Source organism: Symphalangus syndactylus, chromosome 17 (assembly GCF_028878055.3).
Source record: "Symphalangus syndactylus isolate Jambi chromosome 17, NHGRI_mSymSyn1-v2.1_pri, whole genome shotgun sequence".
Taxonomy (NCBI): Eukaryota; Metazoa; Chordata; class Mammalia; order Primates; family Hylobatidae; genus Symphalangus; species Symphalangus syndactylus.
In genome coordinates this window covers 80,921,131-80,947,164 of record NC_072439.2, presented here as the reverse complement: position 1 = coordinate 80,947,164, position 26,034 = coordinate 80,921,131, and the positions used below count along the sequence as shown (strand labels likewise).

The 26,034-nt window shown below is 38.2% G+C and overlaps 2 protein-coding genes across 4 annotated transcripts in view; one reads left to right on the top strand and one right to left on the bottom strand.

Moving 5' to 3' along the window:
* The first annotated feature begins 569 nt into the window (after positions 1 to 569).
* LOC134733103 (leucine-rich repeat flightless-interacting protein 1-like) lies at positions 570 to 11,461 on the top strand. Its single transcript, XM_063621746.1, is given in 7 exon segments — positions 570 to 1,369; positions 1,372 to 2,156; positions 2,159 to 2,201; positions 2,204 to 2,250; positions 2,253 to 3,082; positions 9,142 to 9,340; positions 10,553 to 11,461. Coding segments are annotated over 7 exon segments (3,114 nt in total). The 5' UTR covers positions 570 to 648; the 3' UTR covers positions 11,042 to 11,461.
* A 2,272-nt stretch (positions 11,462 to 13,733) lies between these two features.
* The window catches only part of PIK3CA (phosphatidylinositol-4,5-bisphosphate 3-kinase catalytic subunit alpha), a 95,894-nt gene continuing 83,593 nt past the window's right edge, over positions 13,734 to 26,034 (bottom strand). For 2 of the 3 annotated variants that reach the window (XM_063621743.1, XM_063621744.1), the window contains 4 exons: positions 24,320 to 24,490; positions 23,636 to 23,753; positions 23,381 to 23,532; positions 13,734 to 19,679 (listed from right to left, as the gene is read on the bottom strand). In XM_063621743.1, the coding sequence (XP_063477813.1) occupies positions 19,409 to 19,679; positions 23,381 to 23,532; positions 23,636 to 23,753; positions 24,320 to 24,490 (712 nt within the window). In that variant the 3' untranslated portion in view covers positions 13,734 to 19,408. Of the gene's footprint in view, positions 19,680 to 20,401; positions 20,485 to 23,380; positions 23,533 to 23,635; positions 23,754 to 24,319; positions 24,491 to 26,034 lie in introns of all 3 variants that reach the window. The other variant, XM_063621745.1, reaches the window with a different exon arrangement.

Below are 26,034 nucleotides of genomic sequence, written 5' to 3'. Positions count from 1 at the left end.
TTTTGCCTATAAATTTCACCCTTTTTGTATCTGTGTTTTAGATGTATCTTTTGTAAAAACATACATATAGATAATCCTCCATTTACAGCGGGATTACATCCTGACAAATCCATCATAAGTTGAAAATACTGTAAGTTGAAAACTTAAAGAGTATTAGCTATTTACCCTCATGATTGTGTGGCAGACTGGGAACTATGGCTGGCTGCCACTGTCCGGCATCTCAAGAGAGTAGGGTACTGCATATCGTTAGCCCAGGAAATAATGCAAATTCAAAATTTGAGGTAAAGTTTCTACGGAATGCATATTGCTTTCACACCACAGTAAAGTAAAAAAAATGGCAAGTGTGGGGCGTGGCAGGCCATGGGGCGGGCGGAGGCGCCCGAGCCTCGCTTCCCCCGCGCCCTTTCACCCCGGCCTGGCTGAGCCCGCTGCCACCTGCACCCCGCCCCTGCCGGCTGCGCCTGAGCCCAGTCCCGCAAGCCACTCCCCGGCGGGCTGGCTCCTGGCCCCGGAAGCGCGAGCGTTCACTTCGCGGCGAGTGGCTCCGTCTCCGCGGACAGAGCGGGCGCCCCCTGGTCCCGCCCGCGGGGGCCTCCGGCGCGGTCCCCGAGCGTTTCCGGCCGGGTGGAGCGGGCCAAGCCCAGCAGGATGACCAGCCCCGCGGCCGCGCAGAGCCGGGAGATCTACTGTTTGAGCCCGGAAGCGCAGAGGCTGGCGGAGGCTCGGCTCGCCGCAAAACGGGCGGCCCGCGCGAAGGCTCGTGAGATCCCCATGAAGGAGCTGGAGCGGCAGCAGAAGGAGGTAGAAGAGAGACCAGAAAAGTATTTTACTGCGAAGGGGTCTCGTAACATGCCAGGTCTGTCTGCAGCCACGCTGCCCTTTCTGGGTGGGACTTCCTCTCGGAGAGGCAGCGGAGACACCTCCATCTCTATCGACACCGAGGCGTCCATCAGGGAAATCAAAGACTCTCTAGCAGAAGTTGAAGAGAAATATAAGAAGGCTATGTTTTCCAATGCTCAGCTAGACAATGAAAAGACAAACTTCATGTACCAAGTTGATACCCTGGAAGATATGTTGCTGGAGCCTGACGAACAGCTGGCTGAATCTAGGCGGCAGTACGAAGAGAAAAACGAAGAATTTGAAAGGGAAAAACACGCCCACAGTATACTGCAGTTTCAGTTTGCTGAAGTCAAGGAAGCCCTGAAGCAAAGAGAGGACATGCTCGAGAAACATGGAATAATCCTAAATTCAGAAATAGCCACCAATGGAGAGACTTCCGACACTCTCAATAGTGTTGGATACCAAGATCCTACCAAGATGACGAAAGAAGAGTTAAATGCCCTCAAGTCGACAGGGGATGGGACCCTAGGAAAGCCAGTGAAGTGGAGGTGAAGAATGAAATCGTGGCAAATGTGGGGAAAAGAGAAATCTTGCACAATACTTAGAAAGAACAACATACAGAGGACACAGTGAAGGATTGTGTGGACATAGAGGTATTCCCTGCTGGTGAGAATACCGAGGACCAGAAATCCTCTGAAGACACTGCCCCATTCCTAGGAAACTTAGCAGGTGCTACCTATGAGGAACAGGTTCAAAGCCAAATTCTTGAGAGCGCTTCTCTCCCTGAAAACACAGCACGGGTTGAGTCAAATGAGGTCATGGGTGCACCAGATAACAGGACCAGAACTCCCCTTGAGCCATCCAACTGTTGGAGTGACTTAGATGGTGGGAGCCACACAGAGAATGTGGGAGAGGCCACGGTGACTCAGGTTGGAGAGCAGGCAGGCACAGTGGACTTGTGTCCTTTAGGGCATAGTGATGACACAGTTTATCATGATGACAGATGTATGGTAGAGGTCCCCCAAGATTTAGAGACAAGCATAGGGCATAGTTTAGAGAAAGAATTCACCAACCAGGAAGCAGCTGAGCCCAAGGAGTTTCCAGTGCAGAGTACAGAAGCAGGTAGGGATCACAACGAAGAAGAGGGTGAAGAAACAGGATTAAGGGATGAGAAACCAATCAAGACAGAAGTTCCTGGTTCTCCAGCAGGAACTGAGAGCAAGGGTCAGGAGGCGAGAAGTCCAAGTACAGTTGACACTCAGAGTGAACCCTTAGATATGAAAGAGCCAGATGAAGAAAAGAATGACCAACAGGGAGAGAGGCATTGGACTCATCACAGAAGAAGAAAAAGAACAAGAAAAAGAGAAGAAGAAAAAATCCCCAGTACCCATAGAAACCCTTAAAAATGTTAAAAAAAAGAGTTAACTTATCAGAACACGGATTTAAGTGAAATGAAGGAAAAGCAGGTAAAGTCTACTGACAGAAAGTCAGCAGTGGAAGCCCAAAACGAGGTGACTGAAAATGCAAAACAGAAAATTGCTGCAGAAAGCGGTGAAAATGTTGATTGTCCAGAGAATCCTAAAATTAAGTTGGATGGAAAACTTGACCAAGAAGGCAATGATATAAAAACAGCAGCTGAGGAGGTACTAGCTGATAGACACACATTAGATTTTGAGGATGTCACAGTTCAATCATCAGGCCCAAGGGTTGGTGGTGAAGAATTACGTGAAGATGTTGCAAAAGATAATGCTAAAATAGATGGTGCCACTCAAAGCAGTCTTGAAGAACCAGAGAGTGAAGATGCAGATGGCTGCACCCTGCCCAAAAATGAAAGTCCCTCACAGGACATTAGTGATGCCTGTGAAGAAGAAAGTACAGAGAGGTGTGGGATGTCAGAACATCCAAGTCAGATTTCATTGTGTTGCATTCATCGTGCTTATGAGACACAGGTGGGCAGCAAACGAGACTATCCCTCCAGTCCCCATGGATTGGAAATGTTCCCACTTTTTTATGAACTCATTGCAGTATCTCCGTCTCCCTTTCCCCAAAGGACAGCCTTTCCTGCCTCAGGGAAGAAGAGAGAGACAGACTACAGTGATGGAGACCCATTAGATGTGCACAAGAGGCTGCCATCCAGTGCTGGAGAGGACCGAGCCATGGTGCTGGGGTTTGCCATGATGGGCTTCTCAGTCCTAATGTTCTTCTTGCTTGGAACAACCATTCTAAAGCCTTTTATGCTCAGGTAAGAAACAGAGGAAGGAAATCTAGAGTTTTCAATTCAGATAAGATCCAGGCACAATGGTAAAGGAGGAGAGGCTGGCTTTGGTTTCTCAATCTGTGACTCTCTGACATGGTCCAGAAAAAGAAAAATACAATTCCTCTTCTGCTGTCAGTGCTGGGGGCAGCTGGGTGTGGAGGAAGAGGTGGCGAGAAAGTCAAAGATATTCCCCTGCACTGCCTCCTTCCATCTCATAATCTATATATACCTCCAAATACGTAATCCACAAATTATAGTTTATTCATTTAGGTCATAAATCCTCCCCTTAAAATGTTGATATTCCAAGAGAGAGTTAAACCTTGTATGCAAACACAATAGAAGTTTTTTGAGTCTGAATTTTTTGAGTTTGACAGTGTCTACCTGGCACATAGTAGTTGCTCAATACATATTAGTTTCCTTCCTTTTAATTAGGTTCTTTATTCAATATATGTAGTGATACAGTTGACCCTTGAACAACATGGGTTTGAATTTTGAGAATCCACTTATAAATAGATTTTCTTCTGTGCCTGCCACCCCTGAGACAGTAAGACCAATCCCTCCTTTTTCTCCTCCTCCTCAGCCTGCTCAACATGAAGAGGACAAGGAGAGGACCTTTATGATGATCCACTTCCATTTAGTGAATAGTAAACATGTTTTCTCTTCCTTATGATTTTTTTCTTCAATTTTTAAGCTCTGGGGTACATGTACAGAATGTGCAGTTTTGTTAGAAAGGTAAACGTGTGCCATGGTGGTTTGCAGCACAGATCAACCCGTCACCTGGGTATTAAGCCCAGCATGGATTAGCTATTCTTCCTGATGCTCTCCTTCCCCACCCCACTGAGAGGCCGCAGTGTGTGTTGCTCCCCCCTATGTGTCCATGTGTTCTCATCATTCAGCTCCCACTTATAAGTGAGAACATTCAGTGTTCGGTTCTCAGTTTCTACATTAGTTTGCTGAGGATAACAGCTTCCAGCTTCATTTCATCCATGTCCCCGCAAATGACATGATCTTGTTCTTCCTTAGGATTTTCTTTTCTTTTTTTCTGAGACAGAGTCTTGCTCTGTTGCCAGGCTGGAGTGCAGTGGTGCGATCTTGGGTCACTGCAAGCTCTGCCTCCCGAATTAAAGCAATTCTCTTGCCTCAGCCTCCTGAGTAGCTGGGATTACAGGCGCCCGCCACCATGCCCACTAATTTTTGTATTTTTAGTAGAGATGGGGTTTCACCATGTTGGCCAGGCTGGTCTTGAACTCCTGACCTTGTGATCTGCCCACCTCGGTCTCCCAAAGTGCTGGGATTACAGGCGTGAGCCACCATGCCTGGGCATGATTTTCTTAATATTTTCTTTTCTCTAACTTATTTATTTATTTTTTTAAGAGAAGGGGATGGGCCTGGTGTGGTGGCTCACGCCTGTAATCCCAGCACTTTGGGAGGCCGAGATGGGCGGATCACGAGGTCAGGAGATCGAGACCATCCTGGCTAACACAGTGAAACCCCGTCTCTACTAAAAATACAAAAAAATTAGCCGGGCGCGGTGGCGGGCACCTGTAGTCCCAGCTACTCAGGAGGTTAAGGCAGGAGAATGGCGTGAACCCAGGAGGTGGAGCTTGCAGTGAGCTGAGATTGCGCCACTGCACTCCAGCCTGGGCGACTGAGCAAGACTCCATCTCAAAAAAAAAAAAAAAAAAGAGAAGGGGCTTGCTCTGTCACGCCGGACTGCAGTGGTGTGATCATAGCTCATTGCAGTCTTGAACTCCTGGGCTCAAGCAATCCTCCCACGTCAGCTTCCTGAGTCAGTGGGATTACAGGCATGAGCTACTGTGCCTGGCTATTCTAGCTTATTTTATTGTAAGAATTCAGTATATAATACATATAAAAATACAAAATATGTCTTAATCAACTGTTTATTGGTAAGGCTTCCAGTCAACAGTAGGCTATTAGTCATTAAGTTTTTTTTTTTTTTTGAAGCAGGGTCTCACTCTGTCACCCAGGCTGCAGTGCAGTGGTGCAATCATGGCTCACTGCAGCCTCGACCTCCTGGGCTCAGGTGATCCTCCTGCCTCAGCCTCCCAAGTAGCTGGGACCACAGGTGTGTGCCACCACACTTGGCTAATTTTTAAATTATTGGTAGAGATGGGATCCCCCTATGTTGCCCAGGATGGTTGTGAACTCCTAGGCTCAAGTCATTCTTCTACTTTGGCCTCCCAAAGTGCTGGAATTATAGAATTATAGGCATGAGCCACCATGCCTGACCAGTAGTTAAGTTTTTGAGGAGTCAAAAGTTATATGCAGATTTTTAACTGCAGGTTTGGGGGTGTGATGTTGGCATCCCTAACCCCTGAATTGTTCAATGGTCAACTTTAGTTGCTACTTATTAAGTATATGCTGTATGCTCAATACATACTATATTTTATCCTACTTAAACCTACAGCAGCCCATGACGGAAGTGTTATTATTTTTGTTTTCATTTTATAAATGAGAAAGCTGAGGCTCAGAAAGGCCAAGTAACTTGCCCAAGTTCACATAGCCGGTGAATAATATGCCTGTCATTCTAACATGACTTGCTTCTTAATACCTAAATGATGTTTCCTGAAATGAGGGGAATGGGGGTTCTGATTAGGGAAGGGGAGGAGCTATTTAATTTTGTAGGATGGCCCACACAACATGTGGTACTCTGGGGCCAGGTCAGTTCAGGGTAAAAGGAAGGCAAGGGGTGCTTTTTGGGTAGTGCTTTATTTTTGGACAGCGCTTTATTTTTGGACAGCCCTTTTTTTTTGGACAGCCAAAGAGCAACAGAAGGCCCACGGGGAGTAGAAGAGGAAGGCCTAGGAGTTCAGTGAGGGAAAGGGGTCATAAAAAAGGAAGAGAGTGGCCTACTTCTGTTATTTATGATTCATCTCCTGCCATTCCTAGGTTACCATTGTTAGGGGAAAGATGTAGAGGTCACCATTTACTACAGCATACGGTGCCACTGTTGGAAGAATTCCAGAAGAAGCTTCTCTCTGGTATTAGCACCAGGAGAAGCTGTGCTGCTCCTGATAACCAGCTTACTTTCATTTAATGGACACCAGGAGTCTTGTATCTGGTTGTATTTCCTTCATTGCTTTGGCTGCTAGGAAGCCCAGAGGCAAATTTATAGCTCAGTTCTCATAACTACAAGGGATCTTATGGTCTGCAGATTACATGTTTGTACCTCACTTTTTTTTTAACTTTTTTGTTTTTTTTTAGAGATGGGATCTCACTATGTTGTCCAGGCTAGTCTGAAACTCCTAGGCTCAAGCAATTCTCCTGTCTTGGCTATACCTCACTTCTGACTTCATTCTGTCTTTTTTTCTTCTTTTTCATTTACTCCTTTTCCCCTCATCATATATATATATATATGCATTACATGTCTATGTCATGTGATTGAATGTTTGAATGTATGGGAATGTTGAGTAAATGTGCATGTGTGTGCACAGGCAGATTAGATTATTTTTAAAAATGTGACATATTTGGGAGATGGCTTGAGGGTACCTTCTGCAAGCTGGTACCAAACTGTTGCTCATAATTAAGTTTTACTTTTCTAGGCATTCCTGGAAATTATTTGGTTAAATTAATTAAGTGAATGTCTAAGAGTGGTGAGTTCTCATCTCGCTCTTGCCTTACATCTTGTGCCATCTCATAGAGTAGTTTTGCTCCATGAAGGGTGGTAGTTAAGAAGGCCTGGGTAGTTCATACCTATCCCCACCCCCTCAACCTCTCATCTCTCAATCAGATGATGGATTTTGTCACAGCTGTAGCCAAATACACACCCGATACTATTGAAGGAACATACTTATTTTTTAGCCTTAAATACATCCCTGGTTCCACCTGAAAGGCTCTGACCGGGGCCTTGTGCATAGGACAGAATGTCCCACTCTATTTTGAAGCTTTCTAAAATCTTCAAGGAAAATTCAAATCATACTCAGTTCAGTACTTGGTCAAGATTTAGAGAGCTTAATTCTAACAGATAAAAAAGTAACCCTAAATTATTATTTCAAGATGCCTAGTTAAAATAAGTATATAAATTAATTTAGTGAAAAAGCAGGCCAGTGCTGAATCTGTGAAATAATCTTATTTTCCCCTTTTGTATTTTCAGTTGCCCAATATTTTTTCTTTGGCCACATCTAGTGATTTTTATACCCCAGACTTTGAGGCCATGTTAAACTGCACAGTGTGTCTCAAGTTTGTTATATTAATAAGGGAAAATGATTATTTTGGTCAAAGAGATTAATGAGAGTGCATTATGAACCTAGCTAAATATTGCTTTTCGAACATTCTTACTTTTCTTTGTGTGTGTGTGTGACAGAATCTGGCTCTGTTGCCCAGGCTGGAGTGCAGTGGCACAATCTTGGCTCACTGAAACCTCTGCCTCCTGGGTTTAAGCAATTCTCCTGCCTCAGCCTCCCGTGTAGCTGGGATTACAGGTGCCCGCCACCACGCCCAGCTAATTTTTGTATTTTCAGTGAAGACGTGGTTTTGCCATGTTGGCCAGGCTGGTCTCAAACTCCTGGCCTCAAGTGATCTGCCTGCCTCGGCCTCCCAAAGTGCTGGGATTATAGGCATGAGCCACTGCACCTGGCCCTGCTTTTCAAACATTCTGACTTTAGAGCTTGCTAATCTAACTTATTATGTTTAAGGAACCAGTAAGTAAACACAGGGGTCCACCTATATGTGAGTGTAAGGGTATATGAAGAGCTGGTCTCATATATTCAATCAAAGCATTTCCTCTTCCCCTCGTTTACTTTGTCTTGGACTTGTTTTCAAATTATTTCATACATATACACATGTCGTTTCTCTTCAACATCACCACAAGGTCTTCATGGCAGGAATTTTGTCTGTCCCTTCTCATAGCACCTGGGATGTTTTGCATATGTATTACATGTGAAAATTCTCAAGAAATTTTCCAAGTAAAATTTAATTCAGGCCAGGAGCGGTGGCTCACGCCTGTAATCCCAGCACTTTGGGAGGCCAAGGTGGGAGGATCATGAGGTCAGGAGTTCAAGACCTGCCTGGCCAATGCAGTGAAACCCCATCTCTACTAAAAATACAAAAAATTAGCTGGGCGTGATGGTGCGCACCTGTAATCCCAGCTACTCAGGAGGCTGAGGCAGGAGAATCACTTGAAACCAGAAGGTGGAGGTTGCAGTGAACCGAGATTGCGCCACTCCAGCCTGGGCAACGAGAGTGAAACTCCGTCCCCCCACCCAAAAAAAAATTAATTCAGTATAGCACTTATTAAACATCTACTCAGTGAGAAGCATTCTGTTTCATGCTTTGAGGAACCTACAGATGAATTGGATATAGCTCTTGACCTCTAGGAACTTAACTGATAGCAAAAATATGGTAAGTATTCTACTGAGAGATTCCACGTATGATTTACACTTGCCTGTTTGGAAGTAGCGGGTGTGTGGAAATGTACCTTGTTGCCAGAAATTGTGTAGGCTATGCTGACCAACGGCCCTGTAGTTAGACTCCTTCCAAAGGCACATTTTCATCAGGACAAGCCAGTGCATCTTGAGGTGATGAAGCATGAGAGATGATGAGATTCCTGAGTGTGAATCTTGGTGGTTACAGTATTATGGTAATGCTAACACTGTTTACACTGTGGTTCTCCAAATACCTGCATCTTAAATACTACTAAAGTTTCCTGGGCCTCAAGTCAGACCTACCAAACCAGAATCTCTGGAATGAAGCCCTGGAATCCACAGTTTAACAAATTCTTCATTCTAACAAACTCACAGGTGATTCTGAAGTTTGAAAACCATTGGTGTAGTGAGAAATATGCCAGTAGGGTCATCAGAAGTGAGGTGGAACTTGGCACTTTGCGGCTCTTTTCTCCAACTCTGTGTCTTCCACGCCCCCTGATTATTATGTGCCTGCTGTAAGGATCCTGTGCCACCTCAAAATACACAAATGCCTTGTACACAAATGCCTTGGGCATTGTGTACATAAGCTCGTAACCACACCAAAATGTAGAATGAAATTTTCTAGTTAAGTGAAGAACATTTTTTTTTTTCGAATTGAAGCATTCAGAGAGAAGAATCGACCTGCACTGCCATCCACACAGATATCATGGGCGACTGGCTGGACTGTGCCTTCACCTGTGGTGTGCACTGCCGCGGTCAGGGGAAGTACCCGTGTCTTCGGGTGTTTGTGAACCTCACGCATTCAGGTCAGAAAGCTCTCCTACGTTATAATGAAGAGGCTGTCCAGATAAATCCCAAGGTATTGTAAAGTTTAAAGAGTTCTTATGACAGCAACCCTACCCTGCCAGACTGTCCCTAGCAGGGTACATAAATAACCCAGGGCTGTCTTTAGGGATAAATCTATTTTTTTGGAGTGAACATTTTTATAGTGATCAAATCAGGATAAATGAAGCTTTCTTCTTGGTGGAGAAATGGGGTATAAAGGAGAGAAATTATTCCAATTTCACAACTTCGTGTCTGGAATTTATAGGCTGAGCCATGAGTAGTCATTTGTGGGGAGTCTTTCCTTTGGAGATTCCACTCCCCACCATATAAAATATGCTACAACGTACTCACAGTCTCCCTTGAATCAAGCGAGTAATTTTTCTTATCAAATAAATGTAAAGATTATTTTTATTTTAATAAGTTACACAATGGGTTCATATGATTTAACGAATTATAGAAATGATCCCTGAAAGTATAGTCTTTCATATGATTTAAAATTTATATTTATACGTAACTATAAAAGTTGAGTTGTGTTAGATTAGTTGACATTTACACTTTATTGTCTTTAAGCATCAATTTCAATCTGATGACTTTTGTTTTCTATTTTGAATGCAATGATTTTTAAGATTTCAAACATTTCGTAGGCCTTTAGCACAGTTCCTCAAGTACCTAATGGATATGGTAATATACCTCAAGCTTTTTTGAAAAAAGTCACCAGCTGACAGAGCTGCCTTCTCCACTGGTTCTGTCTCCCTGGAACCAAAGTTCAGGTGGGGCTCCCTCTCTGTGAGTCTAGAGCAAAAGCCTCAATGTGCTTTTCTTCAGGGTAATATTTTGCTACAGGAGATCAAGACAGAGACAACAGAGGCATTACTACGTGTTGAAAGCTCATAGTAAGGCTCAATACATTTTTGTTCAATGGACAAATGGATTCATACTGTCCAAGAGACCAAGAACCTGCATGTGGGGAGGAGTCATATTCCTTATGAAGTTGATCACTGACTCTCCTGCAATGTCGTATAAAGTAAGAATTCCCTTCCACATCCTTGCTTAATGACTGGAAATGGCCATTTCACTGTGGCCCTCCAATCAACCCTTTCCCATGAGCTATGTAATATTTTACCACCTTCTAAGATTGAAAGTGCCCACTAATAACTTCAGCCTGAAGCTATTTCATAATAAAAACTGTTAAGTATTTGGTATTGGTGACAGTGCCTTTATCTTTTTCCCTCCTCCATATTCCTAGTGCTTTTACACACCTAAGTGCCACCAAGATAGAAATGATTTGCTCAACAGTGCTCTGGACATAAAGGAATTCTTCGATCACAAAAATGGAACCCCCTTTTCATGCTTCTACAGTCCAGCCAGCCAATTTGAAGATGTCATTCTTATAAAAAAGTATGACCACATGGCTATCTTCCACTGTTTATTTTGGCCTTCACTGACTCTGGTAGGTGGTGCCCTGATTGTTGGCATGGTGAGATTAACACAACACCTGTCCTTACTGTGTGAAAAATATAGCACCGTAGTCAGAGATGAGGTAAGTGGAAAAGTACCTTATATAGAACAGCATCAGTTCAAACTGTGGAGTATGAGGAGGAGCAAAGGAAGGAGGCAGAGAAATCTTAAGACGGTAGCCAAATTAAAGTGCCGGCCTTCAGATGTCTGTGATTTCTGCACCCGAGGACCTAATTATGCCTGTCTGCAAACTAACAATGTAAAAGGTAATAATTAAAGCTAAGTATCATATTTTCACGTGGGAAAAAATTTAAAAGCCTCATTTTGTATTCTATTTATTTCTATAAATACATACAAATTCACCATCTTTTCTAATCCCAATCTCTTTCCAAATGAGCTAAGGAAGCACTTTCTTTTTCCTGCATAGCAAAATGAGTTCAAGATATTCTTTGCCTAATTTCAGCTCTAGCTAGAACTAGTCAATATGGAAATAAACAATGAGGGTATCTAACCTACTGAACACTGAACCATCAGCCTAACTCTATGCAATATAGTCATACTAAAATATTTCTCATAAAAAAGTTCTTAACAGTTCTTTCACTATACGAAGATAAAAATCTGGTAGAAAACTTAAGAAAACATGGACCTAACATATTTATTATAGTTTTTTCTTTTTTTTCCTTTTTGAGATGGAGTTTTGCTCTTGTTGCCCAGGCTGGAGCACAGTGGCACGATCTTGGCTCACTGCGACCTCTGCCTCCTGGGTTCAAGCAATTCTCCTGCTTCAGCTTCCTAAGTAGCTGGGATTACAGGTGTGTACCACCACGCCCAGCTAATTTTTGTATTTTTAGTGTAGACAGGGTTTCACCATGTTGGTCAGGCTGGTCTTGAGCTCCTGACCTCAGGTGATTTGCCTGCCTTGGACTCCCAAAGTGCTGGGATTACAGGCGTGAGCCACTGCGCCCGGCCTTAGTTTGTTCTTTACCAGTCTAGACAGCAGAGGAAAGCTGCTGCCTAGAAAATTCACCAAGTTTAGAGTTACTAGTATTTAGCCTTGTCATGTACCATGTAATTTTTCTTTCAGTAACATTTTTCTAGTTAATTATGCTTTTCATAAGCTCATTTCCTTTGTGCACTTTCTGGTGGAAAAAATGGGCCAGAAATATGAAGAAGCTATACTGGATTTCAACATTCATCTCAGATGATCCACATCATATTAGGCTGGTGCAAAAGTAATTCCAGTTTTCGCTGTTACTTTTAATGGCGAAAAACTGCAATTACTTTTGCATCAACCTAATAGAAAAGTCCCACATGGGTAGTCAACAATTGTCTGTACTTTAATTAATGAATCAACCATGGTTATTAAATGATGTCATAGGCTCTCAACAAATGCTTTCCAGATTGATTAAGCTGAATCTATGAGTGGAAAAGAGAGTTTGGTCTGATTTTCCAAAGTGCCTCTAAGTATCTTTAAAATTTTATTATATTCAAAAATCTTAAATTATGGACAGCAGAATGAGACATTTGAAGCTACTTTTAATCAAACAAAAAACTGATTCTAAGTTTAATGCCTTTTAGCAATTAATTTCAGGACACACATAACTAAATTAGCTGAATACAGCAATATTGACTTGATCAGTAATGAATCATCTTGGTGTTTTCCTTTCTAGTGTGTAATGGTGGAAAGAACGTGTCTCAGAGTAGGATTTATTTGACTTTGTAGGCCATAATTACAACTTTGGGCAAATAAGCTAACCTGTGTAAACCTCTCTTTTCTCATCTATAAAATGAGGATAACCTGTTCTTTCACGCAGTTATTTTACGGAATAAGCAAAGTAGGGCATGTGAAACACTTTAGCTTAGCTTCTAGCATCTAGTAGGGGTGCTCAAAAATGTTAGATTATTTATTTTAAAATCTGCTAGGTTATAACATTCAGTGAGCCTTGGTACTTTTCACTGGACAGCTGGTATAGAGGCTAGGGATAGGGAGCTGCAGTTCATTTTCCCTGCCCCCACCCCAGTTCTCTTGGCTAAATGTGATACGCATTTAAGGCCCAGAACCTGCTGTTTAAAAGGTTGTGGTAAACTATTTTGTATACCAAAGACTTCTCTGTAATAAAATATATATGTACACATGAACATTTTATATGCATGTACATTTTAAATCATTCTGCAAATTGAAATTCTATACTTTTCTTAAGGGCACATCTCTATTCCATTTCTTTGTAAATTTGACTTCTACCTAACAATCTGCAATTGTTGGGATTTTTTTTTTTCCCTAACAAATTCAAAACTGCTAATTTAAAATGTAAAGTGTGTGTTTCAATTACCACAGTTTTCCATTTAGATAGGAGCTACCTGATTCATTCCAGCAAAGAGAGTTATTATCCCTGGAGAACAAAGTCAATTCAAAATTATTTAAACCATTTGGCAAATAAATGAAATTTAAGTAATTATTTGCTTAATTGCTCAGAAATACTAAGTTGTTAATGCCTATGTGCATTACTGGTCAAAGAAAAGCCCACACTTACCTTTTGCAATGTTTATGAGAACTGAAAGCAAAACCAGTTTGCTTCTAGCCTAACTTCATTTCTAGGTTCTGATCTTCAAATGACTTGGAAAAAAGTCCACTTACCTATTACATATACATACATACATTCATACACAGATGTATATACATATATTTCTTAAAATACAAGCATATCATTCTTTATGCTTAAAGGAAGTAAATATTTAAACATACATTTCTTTAATATTCATCACTTTACTGGAGCAGAAAAACTGGCTTTTAAGGTATAATAGTTTCAGATTTTCAATCAAGTATTCTTAGTCATTACTGAAAACTCAAATTCAGCTAAATTTTGATTATTAACAACACTGGCTTGCTTTTCAAAAGGAATGGCAAAAGAGAATTATCACAGTTTTTTGCTTATGTAGTACACTAAGGATTGTTTGGACACAAGTCAAAGTAATTTTTCTTTTTTTTTAATAAACGGCGTGATGTTACAGACTGCAGAGTTAAAGAAAAGCAGACATTGACAGTTTCTGATGAGCACAAACAGTAAGTGCAGTCACAGGCCAAACTTCTTGCTAGGAACAGCAAGACTGGGAGAGGTCTTAAATTTAGTGATACTGTTATTCTATATTCTCAATATAATAACACATGCATCTTGCTGTGTCAAATGCTTTTTGGGCCATCATTAAAAGGACATTAAAAACGTTTTTCTTGTAATGAATGCAGTATACCACAGGACTTCAATTCATTGAATGACATATAGAGAAATAAACTTGCTACAATGGGGCCAAAAGGGTGGTTCGAATTTCTTGTTAAAGCTTCCAGGTGAACATTTGACGTGTTAGTAGTCTTCTTTTGGTAGTGTCACATTCCCCAAGGTATTAAAATGTTATGCTCCAAAAGGGTATATTCTTTTAGATTTTATTCAACCCAATTAGGTCTGAGGACTGAATCATACTGAAACCATTAACTTCATTTGAAACTTAAAACATTTTTGAAATCAGATGAAGGCCAAGTTCTCCAACCACTCTTAGGAACATAAATTGAACAAGGGACTTTTTAAAAAATGAAATAAAAACAAAATTAAATAAAAATGAAATAAATAGATAACGATTTTGGAAATTCATCCTAGAATTTAGTCTGATTATATTTTAATATGAAACAATGAAGGTTTTCTGCCTCCTTCCTAACCTAGAAAAATTGACAAAAATAAGAATACCTAAAAGTATACATGGTTCTTAGCATAACCACAAAATTATTGTAGTGACAGATTTAATAAGGTTGCAGATAGATTCATAGACTTTAATTGGCTAACAAAATACATTTAAAAACCTTTTCTGTACTTACCTACATGAGGAATGGAGTATACTGTTGGTAGAAAAATCATTTACCTACTATATATGCACAAGGGACTAATTTTTTTTCTCCACTAAAACTCTTATATGTAGTTGTGTAAAAACTAAGTCAGAAAATTTCCTCATGGCTCACACCTGTCACTTTATGCTAACTAGCAAGGCTGGAATATTAACATACCTAAAATCAAGCAGAAGAAATGGCGCTGCACTAATAAAAAGGAGGTGCAAAACCTTAAGTGGAATACGTTAATGAAGTTTATTTAAAGACTAACATCCCAACTTGGGAAACTCCTAATAAATTCTAAACTCTTCTGAATTTTAGAACCTTGATATTTCTTTACACCTTTTATAAAAGATGCCTCTTGACTAGGGCTAAGCAAGCAGTGTGTACCCAAACAGAAGTGTGTGCAAGTATACACACCAAATGCACTAATAATGAAGAAGAGAGAACAAAATGAATCTCAAATGCCAAATTCGGGAACCTCCTCAACTACTGCCTTTTTCAAATGGCTGGACCAACGATTAAACTTCAGCCAAGTTTTTTTAAGGTCTTCCATATCATTAAAAACAAGGCATGCCAACTTGACTTTATAAATCTAAAATTCAGTGATCTGCACAATTTCTGAGCTTGACGTATTGAATTGTGACTCATCTATTTTTCTTCCCATTTTCCTTCTGAGGTAGAGTTACCAATCCAATTTTATCAGGACCACAGATATTTCGAGCTAAACCCCATAATCTTTTCATACAGTAAAAATAATTTTTATGAAAAAAGAAAACAGGCTTCCCAGGCCATGGCACATAGATATATTTACAATTTTTAATGTAATAATTAAAAATGGTATTGAGTTTATATTTTAAAAAACAGCCCAGCTGTATTATTCTGTCACCAAGAATTATTAATTGAGGATGCTGTCAATGCTGAATTTTACAGTTCAGCCTTCACAATCCCATCCATGATGAAGAGTTAATTCTCTTACGGTATACAATATACTCTCACAACTTTCAGCCTTCTCTTAAAGACATGCCCTAAATGAGCAGGATGGATATAAAGAATGTAATTCATTCAAACGACTCCTCCCTGTTCTGCCCCCTCCCCTCACATTCCCCTCTTCTCAAAAACATCTGAAGTATGAAAGTTGTCTTTAAATAGTGAAAGCACCACAATCACATATTATCTTTAAACTTAAATATTTTAGTGATGTCTTGGACATCAAAATAATTTCTTAAGGTGGACTCTGAGTATGTGGGTCCAGCCCAGGTCTGCAGTTTGTGCAGACATAGAAAAAAGAGGAAGTTTAAATATTCAGAAAAGGTTAACAGGCTAGCTTTAAAATACTGCTGGAAATTAAATTTCTTCAGAGTTGGCAAGCATGGGCTATTGATCAAAATATGAATTAAACGGATTTACATCATTAAGAAAAAAAAATCCATGTTATGTGCTGTGAAATTTCCATGATGCCTTTCAAATAGGCTGCTCACAATTTTTTTTTATAATTCCAAATCACTCGATTTTTATGGAAAAAAGAATACAGATGGACTGTGTTTTACCTATGTGAAAGTCACCAATCCATTTAAAATAAAATCCAAGAGGGCATATACAGTCTAATCAAGTCATCATTTTCCTGATTAATAAGAACTACACTTTACACAAAATACTTTATCAGCAGCTGTTTTCATCAAAAAATCAATAGTTTCACAGTTGAAAAAGTTACACATTAAAATATTTTACAATGCATTATATATTCACCAGGTTCCCATTTTCGAATGGGCTTTTAATATAAAGCAGAATAGAAGGGAAAATCTCAAAGTTGATTACTTTGACACTAAGTTTTACATAGGACACTAAGAACCACAAAAAGCTTAGGTTCTATTGTAAAATAGCAACCAAATTCCATTCTTCTTTTAAAAATCCAATTAGAAACATCTTTTTTAAAAAACAAATTCCACAATAAGAGTAACAGATTTCAAATTAACAGTAGTCTAAAAATCTTCAAAATAAATGGTTTTGTATAGCTGAGAATATGGTAGAAAGTGAAAGCATAATTTTCGAACAGTCATTTCTTACTACAGTGTGTTTAAAATTATTTTTATTATTTTCTTTAGACTTTTTCTCAAAATAATTACTCAAGGAAATATTTCTTAAGTGGCCCAATAAAACTGTAGAGCCAATAGTCAGTTACACCATATTCAAGGACAAGGATAGTCAGCTATAGATAGGAACTGTCTAAACCATGAGAACTGATCGCTGATACTGAAGTACCCAAAGTGGCTATATTATCCCTGACTTGAAACAGATCTTAGTCACCCATGTAGCATTTAATTCAATGCTTGGTTCTTTGCCTTATTTCTTTCTTAGGTCGCAATCTATAGTCTTTATATAATTTGTCTACATTTCTTCTAATAGAATTAATTTGGTTGTAGTAACTTTTGAAAATAAATGTAAATGATGAAATCGGCCATGTGGTTTGTGCATTTTAATGGTGGAGAGGTCCTGGGAGGAGGGGAGACAACTATCCGGACTGATAGATAAAAATGCAAAAGTGGTATAAATTTTGTGCAAGGAGGCTCACAGCATTTTTGGCACTCGGGTAAAACACAGTTCTCTGTTAAATCTTCAGTTTCTACCATCAAAGTTTCAGATTTGTACCATTTTACTGAGTTTTCCTATAATTTAACCCTGATATTGAAAAGGCTGGGATGTTAGTATGTATCAACTGCCTATATCTAAACAACACAAAATGTTAATAAGTTTTAATAAGTTATGAAATTTTCTATAACTGCAAAATAATCTTTCTGGTTTCCTGCTTAAAACAGAGTTTAAATTCTGCTTAACTATTGCAAGACAGTTTGCAGAAATAAGTTCCCTTAATCTTCAAATTTATTTTTCTTGTTGGCAATATTATATACATGCTTTAGTGAAATACCTAAATTTCCAATAATTATGCCCTTTAAGGGATCTAAAATAGCCAGATATTAAGAGTATTGGTATTAGAGTCCCTTGTTCACTACTCAAGACTTCAACTATAGGTAACAGATTTCATAAATGAGTATTTTAAAGTGATGCTGTTTTACTAGAGTATACAATGTTCACTCTTTATAAAGTTGTTTTCCAATAATATGCCTAATCTAAAAAACTGTCAATAATTATTGCACTTTTTTGATGTGGCACCTGGACATCTGCTAAAGCTAATTTCCTAGGACATTAATCATTCATTTCAAATACAGAGTAAAATATCAGATTCTAGAAGGATGACTAGCAGTAGCCTCTACATCTTGGGTTAATGTTTTTCAAAAATGTCCTGTGCTCAAATAGTATTTAATAAAGTTGGAGAGTGAGCTCTGACTACTTGGGAATGAGACATGTTCTTAAAATGGTTTAATGTCCTACTTTGGAGATATGGATAAATAGTTTAAAAAGGTAAAAAGTTCATGGTTTCTATTCCCCCATATTTTAAAGTATGATTCATGAGTATACTTCAGTAAAGGGGTTTAAGGAATCAGGAAGATAGTCTAAATTGTGTTAATTCTGGTAACTAATTTCTTATGATTGAGATTCTCAATTATAAAAGAGAATGGAAGATGGGGGATTCACGTAAGTAATAAAAGGAAAGAAGATGAAGTTTTTATGTTTTCCGTAAGTAGTTGTACACTGGTTATTGGTATAAATGGGATAGTGCCTGAGCCTCATCTATAGACCAGGAAGAAAGCTGACCATGCTGCTACGAACAATAAAAAATCTGAGGTGCAAAACAATGCATGACTATGGGACAGATCATGTAAATAAAGAATATATATTAATGATAGTTTCTATAATATAAATAGCCTTTAATAAAAAAAATAATCTTTTTAATAACATTAATACTTCTATTTTCTGGAAAACATGCATGAAAAATGTATTCAGTTCAATTGCAGAAGGAGAAAAAAATCAACTTAAGGTGAATACTGTACAATTCTGGAATAAGAACTATTCCTGCTCATTCTTTTTCTATGATGATTTTTTTTTTTACTTTGTGGGAGCCCAGAATTTCCCTGGGAAATAAGAGTAAGATCCTTTAAATACTGTCCAGAAAAAAAAAAAAAAAAAACACCTTATAACAGGTCTCATTTGTGACTGCTTCCAAAACTGCAGATAAGACCTCAAATCATCAAAAGCTTTGATTTATTAAAAAGAAAAAGTCTCTGGTGAAATCTCAAGAGTCCCTTCCACCCCACGCATTTTTCTTCATTAAACAAGGAGTCAAAAACCCACTTCAAACTATAAATTGAACAGCAATGGAAAAATAAGAAATTTTCATTCTTTTCCAATCTTAATGTAATTTAACATAAACTCGTTTACTTACACCTAATGCAATAACAGCCTCCGTTGTGTCCACATTTCAAAACATAGAACATTTGCAAGACAAAAAAAAAAAACATCATTCTTTTTCCTTCTCCATCATTTCTATATATTTTGGGGATTTTTGTTTTGTTTTGTTTTTTAAAAAAAGATACAAATAATCTTCAAAGTTTACCTTTTTGGAATTAAGGCATAACATGAAACTGCGCATTATTCTAAAGCTTAATTTTGAAATGAACTAGTTTAAGTGCTATCAAACCCTGTTTGCGTTTACATTATTTAAATTATATAGTATTTTATTTCTGTTCTTGCTGTAAATTCTAATGCTGTTCATGGATTGTGCAATTCCTATGCAATCGGTCTTTGCCTGCTGACAGTTATTAACAGTGCAGTGTGGAATCCAGAGAGTGAGTTTTCATTTTCTCAGTTATCTTTTCAGTTCAATGCATGCTGTTTAATTGTGTGGAAGATCCAATCCATTTTTGTTGTCCAGCCACCATGATGTGCATCATTCATTTGTTTCATGAAATACTCCAAAGCCTCTTGCTCAGTTTTATCTAAGGCTAGGGTCTTTCGAATGTATGCAATGTCATCAAAAGATTGTAGTTCTGGCATTCCAGAGCCAAGCATCATTGAGAAAAGATTTATGAAGAGATTGGCATGCTGTCGAATAGCTAGATAAGCCTTGTAACACATCTCCTGAAACCTGTAAGTAATAAGAACAGTTTGGTCAGTATGGAGCAAATGATGTTAATACCTTCAGATCTTTGCTCAAATGTCACACAATTAGAGAGGCTTTCGTAGACAAAGCTATAAAAAATAGCATTCCTCTCTCACTTCTCTTACCAACATCTTTTGATTCCCTTTACCCCACTAGAATGTAAACTTCATGAGAATAAGGACTTTTCAAAAACTGCTTTATTACCAGCACCTACAACAATGCCTGGCATGTCAGGAGTAGTAAGTATTAAATGTATGAATTGGTCCATAGTAAATCTTTTTGTGCTTAAGCTAGAGTCAGGACTGTGTTATAGACAAAGCAGAATTTTATAGAAGGTTGTAAAAAGTACTTTAAAGTCTGATATAGTCTAATGAGATACCATAAGGTGGTAAAAAAGTTATGAATAAACAAGGTGATTATGGTTGACTGACTTTCCTCTAATTGTATGACAAAAAAAGTCGTATTAAGCACTATACATTCTTTGTCAATACAGAGGTGGAGTCCAACTATTTAAAGCTCAGTAAATAAAAACATTTAATGTGTTATGAAGTTTAAGGATTACTTTCTGTTTAGGCCTTAATTAGCTCAACAAATTAAATTGTATTCCCTTTCCATTTTCCTTCACAGCATCACACAAATAAATACAAAAAAAAAAAACATATTAAAATAGTTTTTCACTCAACAAACTAGGCATAGAAGGGACTTACCTCAAAATAATAAAAGTCATGTGACAAACCCACGGCCAATATCATACTGAATGGGGAAAAGCTGAAAGCACTCCCCCTGGGAACTAGAACAAGACAAGGAAGCCCACATTGGCATCCAAATTGGAAAAGAGGAACGCAAACTATCGCTGTTTACCAATGACATAATCATATACCTAGAAAACCCGAGAGTTCTCCAAAAGACTCCTCGATTTCAGCCGGGTGTGGTGGCTCATTTCTATAATCCCAGCATTTTGGGAGGCCAAGACGGGAGGATCACCTGAGATCAGGAGTTCAAGACCAGCCTGGCCAACGAAGTGAAACCCCATCTCTACTAAAAAATACAAAAATTAGCTGAGCATGGTTGTGCACGCCTGTAATCCCAGCTACTTGGAAAGCTGAGACAGGAGAATTGCTTAAACCCAGGAGGTGGAGGTTGCAGTGAGCTGAGATCGCACCACTGCACTCTAGTCTGGGCGACAGAGCAAGACTGTCTCTCTTAAAAAGAAAAAAAAAAAAAAAAGACTCCTAGATTTGATAAATGAATTCAGTAAAGTCTCAGGTTACAAAATCAGTGTACACAAATCAGCAGCATTGCTATACACCAACAACAACCAAGCTGAGAATCAAATTAAGAATGCAAGCCCTTTTAACTTCAAAAAAATACCTAGGAATATACTTAACCAAGGGGGTGAAAGATCTATTCAAGGAAAACTACAAAACACTGCCACCATCATTTTTCACAGAATTAGAAAAAAAATCCTAAAATTCACATAAAACACACCAAAAAGGGTCTGAATAGCAAAAGCAAGACTAAGCAAAAAGAACAAATCGGAGGCATCACATTACTGGACTTCAAATTATACCAGAAAACTATAATTACCAAAACAGCAGATACACACAAAAGTAGACAAATAGACCAATGGAACAGAATGGAGAACCCAGAAATAAAGCCAAAAACTTACAATGAACTGATCTTAGACATATAAAAACATAAATTGGAGAAAGGACATCCTGTTTAATAAATGGTGCTGGGGAAACTAGCTAGCCACATGGTAAAAGAATGAAACTAGGTCCCTGTCTCTCACCTTATACAAAAATCAACTCAAGATGGATCGAAGACTTAAATCTAAGACCTGAAACCATAAAAATTCTAGAAGATAACTTAGGAAAAACTCTTTTAGACACTGGCCTAGGCAAATAATAAATGACTAAGACCCCAAAAGCAAATGCGACAACAACAAACAAAATAAACGGGACCTAATTAAACTAAAAAGCCTCTGCATAACAAATAATCATCAAAGTAAACAGACAACCCATAGAATGGGAGAAAATATTCCCAAACTATGCATCCGACAAAAGACTAATATCCAGAATCTATAAGAAACTCAAATCAGCAAGAAACAAACAATCCCATCAAAAAGTGGGTTAAGGTGGGGTGTAGTGGCCCAAGCACTTAGGGAGGCTGAGGCGGGTGGATCACCTGAGGTCAGGAATTCAAGACCAGTCTGACCAACATGGTGAAACCCTGTCTCTACTAAAAATACAAAAATTAGCCGTGCGTGGTGGCATGCGACTGTAGTCCCAGCTACTTGGGAGGCTAAGGCAGGAGAATCGCCTGAACCCAGGAGGTGGAGGTTGCGGTGAGCTGAGATCATGCCATTGTACTCCAGCCTGGGCAACAAGAGTGAGACTCCGTCTCAAAAAAAAAAAAAAAAAAAAATGTGGGCTAAGGACATGAAGAGACAATTCTCAAAAGAAGATATATAAATGGTCAACAAACATGAAAAAAATGCTCAACATCATTAATCATCAGGGAAATGCAAATTAAAACCACAATGAGATACCACCTTACTCCTGCAAGAATGGCCGTAATTAAAAAGTCAAAAAACAACAGATGTTGACGTGGATGTGGTGAAACGAGAACACTTATACACTCCTGGTGGGAATGTAAATTAGTACAGCCTCTATGGAAAACAGTATGGAGATTTCTTAAAGAACTAAAAGTAGATCTACCATTTGGTCCAGGAATCCCTCTACCCAGAGGAAAAGAAGTCATTATATCAAAAAGACATCTGCATGCATATCGTATGTTTATTGCAGCACAATTCACAATTGCAAAGATAAGAAACCAACGTAAGTACCCACTGACCAATGAGTGGATAAAGAAAGTGTACATATACACCACAGAATACTACTCCACCACAGAAAAGAATGAAATAATGTCTTTTGCAGCAACTGGGATGGAGCTGGAGGCCAGGAATGGAAAACCTGAAAATACAGTATGTTCTCACTTGTAAGTGGGAGCTAAGCTATAGGTACACAAAGGCATACAGAATGATATAATGGACTACGGAGACTCAGAAGGGAGAGGGTGGGAAGAACAGTGAGGGATAAAAAAAAAAGTATATACTGGGGGCAAAGCACACTACTTGGGTTACAGGTGCACTAAAATCTCAGACTTTACCACTATTTAATTCATCCATGTAACCAAAAACCACGTGTACCGCAAAAGCTATTGAAATATAATAAAATAAAAAACAAACAAAAAATAGTTTTTGCTAAAGTGGTAAAAGAACTTCTATTATTTTAGTTTATTTATTTTGATACAGGGTCTCACTCTCTTGCCCAGGTTGGAGTACAGGGGCATGATCATGGCTCACTGCAACCTCAACCTCCTGGGCTCAAGTGATCCTCCCATCTCAGCCTCCTGAGTAGCTGGGACTACAGTGCATGCCACCACGCCTGGCTACTTTTAAAATTTTTTTGTAGACATGAGTTCTCACTATGTTACCCAGGCTGGCTTCAATTCCTGAGCTCAAGTGATCCTCCAGCCTCGGCCTCCCAAAGAGTTGGGATTGCAGGCATGAACCACCACACCCAGCCAACATTTATTATTTTGAAATTGCTTGAAAAATATTGATTGTTTCTAACAGAGCAGCCAGAACTCTTTATTTTGTGTTTTTAATTTCTCGAGCTCACCTCTCAAATTCTCTTGTCTTTGTGCATTCTTGGGCTCCTTTACTAATCACTATTAAGAAATCCTGTGTCAAAACAAATGGCACACGTTCTCGTTTATAACCAAATTTTTTCTTCTTGTGATCCAAAAAGTGTCCAAAATCTATATGAAACAGCTTTCAAAAATAAGAAATTATGTTATAGTTTGATATATGCAGATACAAAATGTCTTGAATAAATTAAGAACACCAAAACATTTTAAACAGAGAAAACCATTACTTGTCCATCGTCTTTCACCATGATGTTACTATTGTGACGATCTCCAATTCCCAAAATGAAGGTAGCTACACAATATCCAGCACATGAACGTGTAAACAGGTCAATGGCTGCATCATATCTACAAAGAATAAACACCTCATGAGTAGTATGGAAATATAGAGTGATTCAGGCCAACCTGAGAAAAGACAACAGGGTGCAAGTTTCTATTTAAACAATGAAAATAATCACTGACAAGGAATAAGGAAATTATGTCCAAAGATTGTGAGATTGTGAAGTTTTCATGGGTTTCTAAGGAAATTTCCAGATGTTCCCTGACCAAAGCATAATTCTTATCATAGTGAAAAAATACTTAGCATGTCATTAAAATTATTTTTTTCTAATCATTTTAACAATGAATTAGAAATAAAATTTTGAATGTGCAATATTCATTTGTTTTAAAAAGAATAAGCAATAACAATACATTTTAGATAATACATAAAATGAATGTTTAAGATTTTACCAAATTAAAAGTAATTATAATCATTTAAATCCATTAGCATCAAATATTTCAAAGGTTGAGCATATTTTTTTCCATAGAAAGTACAATTGTTTTCTCTGGTCTAACTCAAAGGAATACACAAACACCAACAGACTCATCTAACAAAAACTTAGATTAACATAGGAAGAAATAATAATACAACTCACATTTCTCCTTTGTTCTTGTCTTTAAGCCACTGATGTAGTGTGTGGCTGTTGAACTGCAGTGCACCTTTCAAGCCGCCTTTGCACTGAATTTGCATAATAGTGTGAGAATTTCGCACCACCTCAATAAGTCCCACACAGTCACCGATTGAAAGACAACCATAAGGTAACATTCTGAAAGAGGAGTAACACATTTACAATTAAATGAAGGAATTTTAAAATAGCAAATATTTTAATAGGCTAAAACATGAGTATTTTATTAGTAAATTTGTCATGCATGATCTTTACTGCCTTTCTCCAATTTTAATTTTCTTTTTTATGGTGTGATAAACATACTCCTGGAATAATTCTCAAAATTACCTGTCATCATTTATTATAACCTTCAACTGAGAAAGCACTGCATTTTTATCAGAAAAGAATTAAGAAAATTATTGTGGCAATTAAATTTTACAAACATTTATGATTTTAAAAATATGCATGAATCTAAAGATGTTTAATTGACATCGAAATAAAACTGTAGGGCAGAAGTTCTCAATTTTGGTCTCAGGACTCCTTTACACTTGTAGAAATTACTGAGGACCCCAAAGAGCTTTTAGTTATGTGAATTACATCTACTGATATTAGAAATTGAAATAGGGAAAATAAAAATTTTAAATATTTACTAATTCATTTAAAAGCAACAAACCATGACATGTTAATATAAATAACATATTTGATGAAACAAAAAATGCATTTAAAAAATTTAGTGAGAATTATGACATTCTTTTACATTTGAAAAAATTTTTAAATGTCTGGCTTCATAGTACCTAGCTGGATTCTCATATATGCTTTTGTATGCAATCTAATGTTATGTTTTAATAAAGTATAAAAAGAAAATCTGGCCTCACAAAGATAGGTAGGTAGAAAAAGAAGGAGTATTATAATAGACTTTTCAGATAATTGTGATATTTTTCTTTGGTACTATTCTAAAACCTGACAAGATAAGTTTCTTAAGTTGCAAAATATAATCTAAAACCATATCAATAAACTTTTCATACTCAGTTACATTAAAATCAATTTGTCTTTCTTGCCTTTTAATGGATCTTTTACCCATACATGATTTTATAGTATCCTGCCTGGTCATTTGTAGATGTTCCAAATGTTGATACCTTTCATTATACCATACTAAAAACCACAATTGTTAATATTACCAAGAATCTCATCAGAAAGATGTTAAGTTTAGGGACTCTATTAGGTTCAGTGGCAGACACTGAAAATTAGAATTTTCAAAATTCTAATTTTGAACTTCTAATGAAATTTTTGTTACAAGCTTGTATTTTATCATTGGCAACAAATACTGCCACAGTTGTTTTCTTCAAAGGGACAGGCACATATTGTTCATTTTCAAGAAAATGCCTGCCAAATATCCATGTCTGAATAACCATAGCTTGCCTACTAGTTATTTAAGTAAAAATCGTGTTCCATAAAAACAGCAGCTAGTTCAGCTCACAACTCAAATAATCCCACAAATGTTTCCCTTTGATACAACCGTAATACTTGGGATGTGGCACAAGTGCTTTTTAGGGTACCTCTCATTTATTCACATAGAAAATTAAATAGGACACGTAGTCAAGGGTGCAGATGTGAGGATTTAAAGAGACAATGAAAAAAAGCACCTAACATTCAGACTGACAGGTAAGTACCCAAAGTTTTTCCTTGCTCTGTTCTTCTCATAAGCT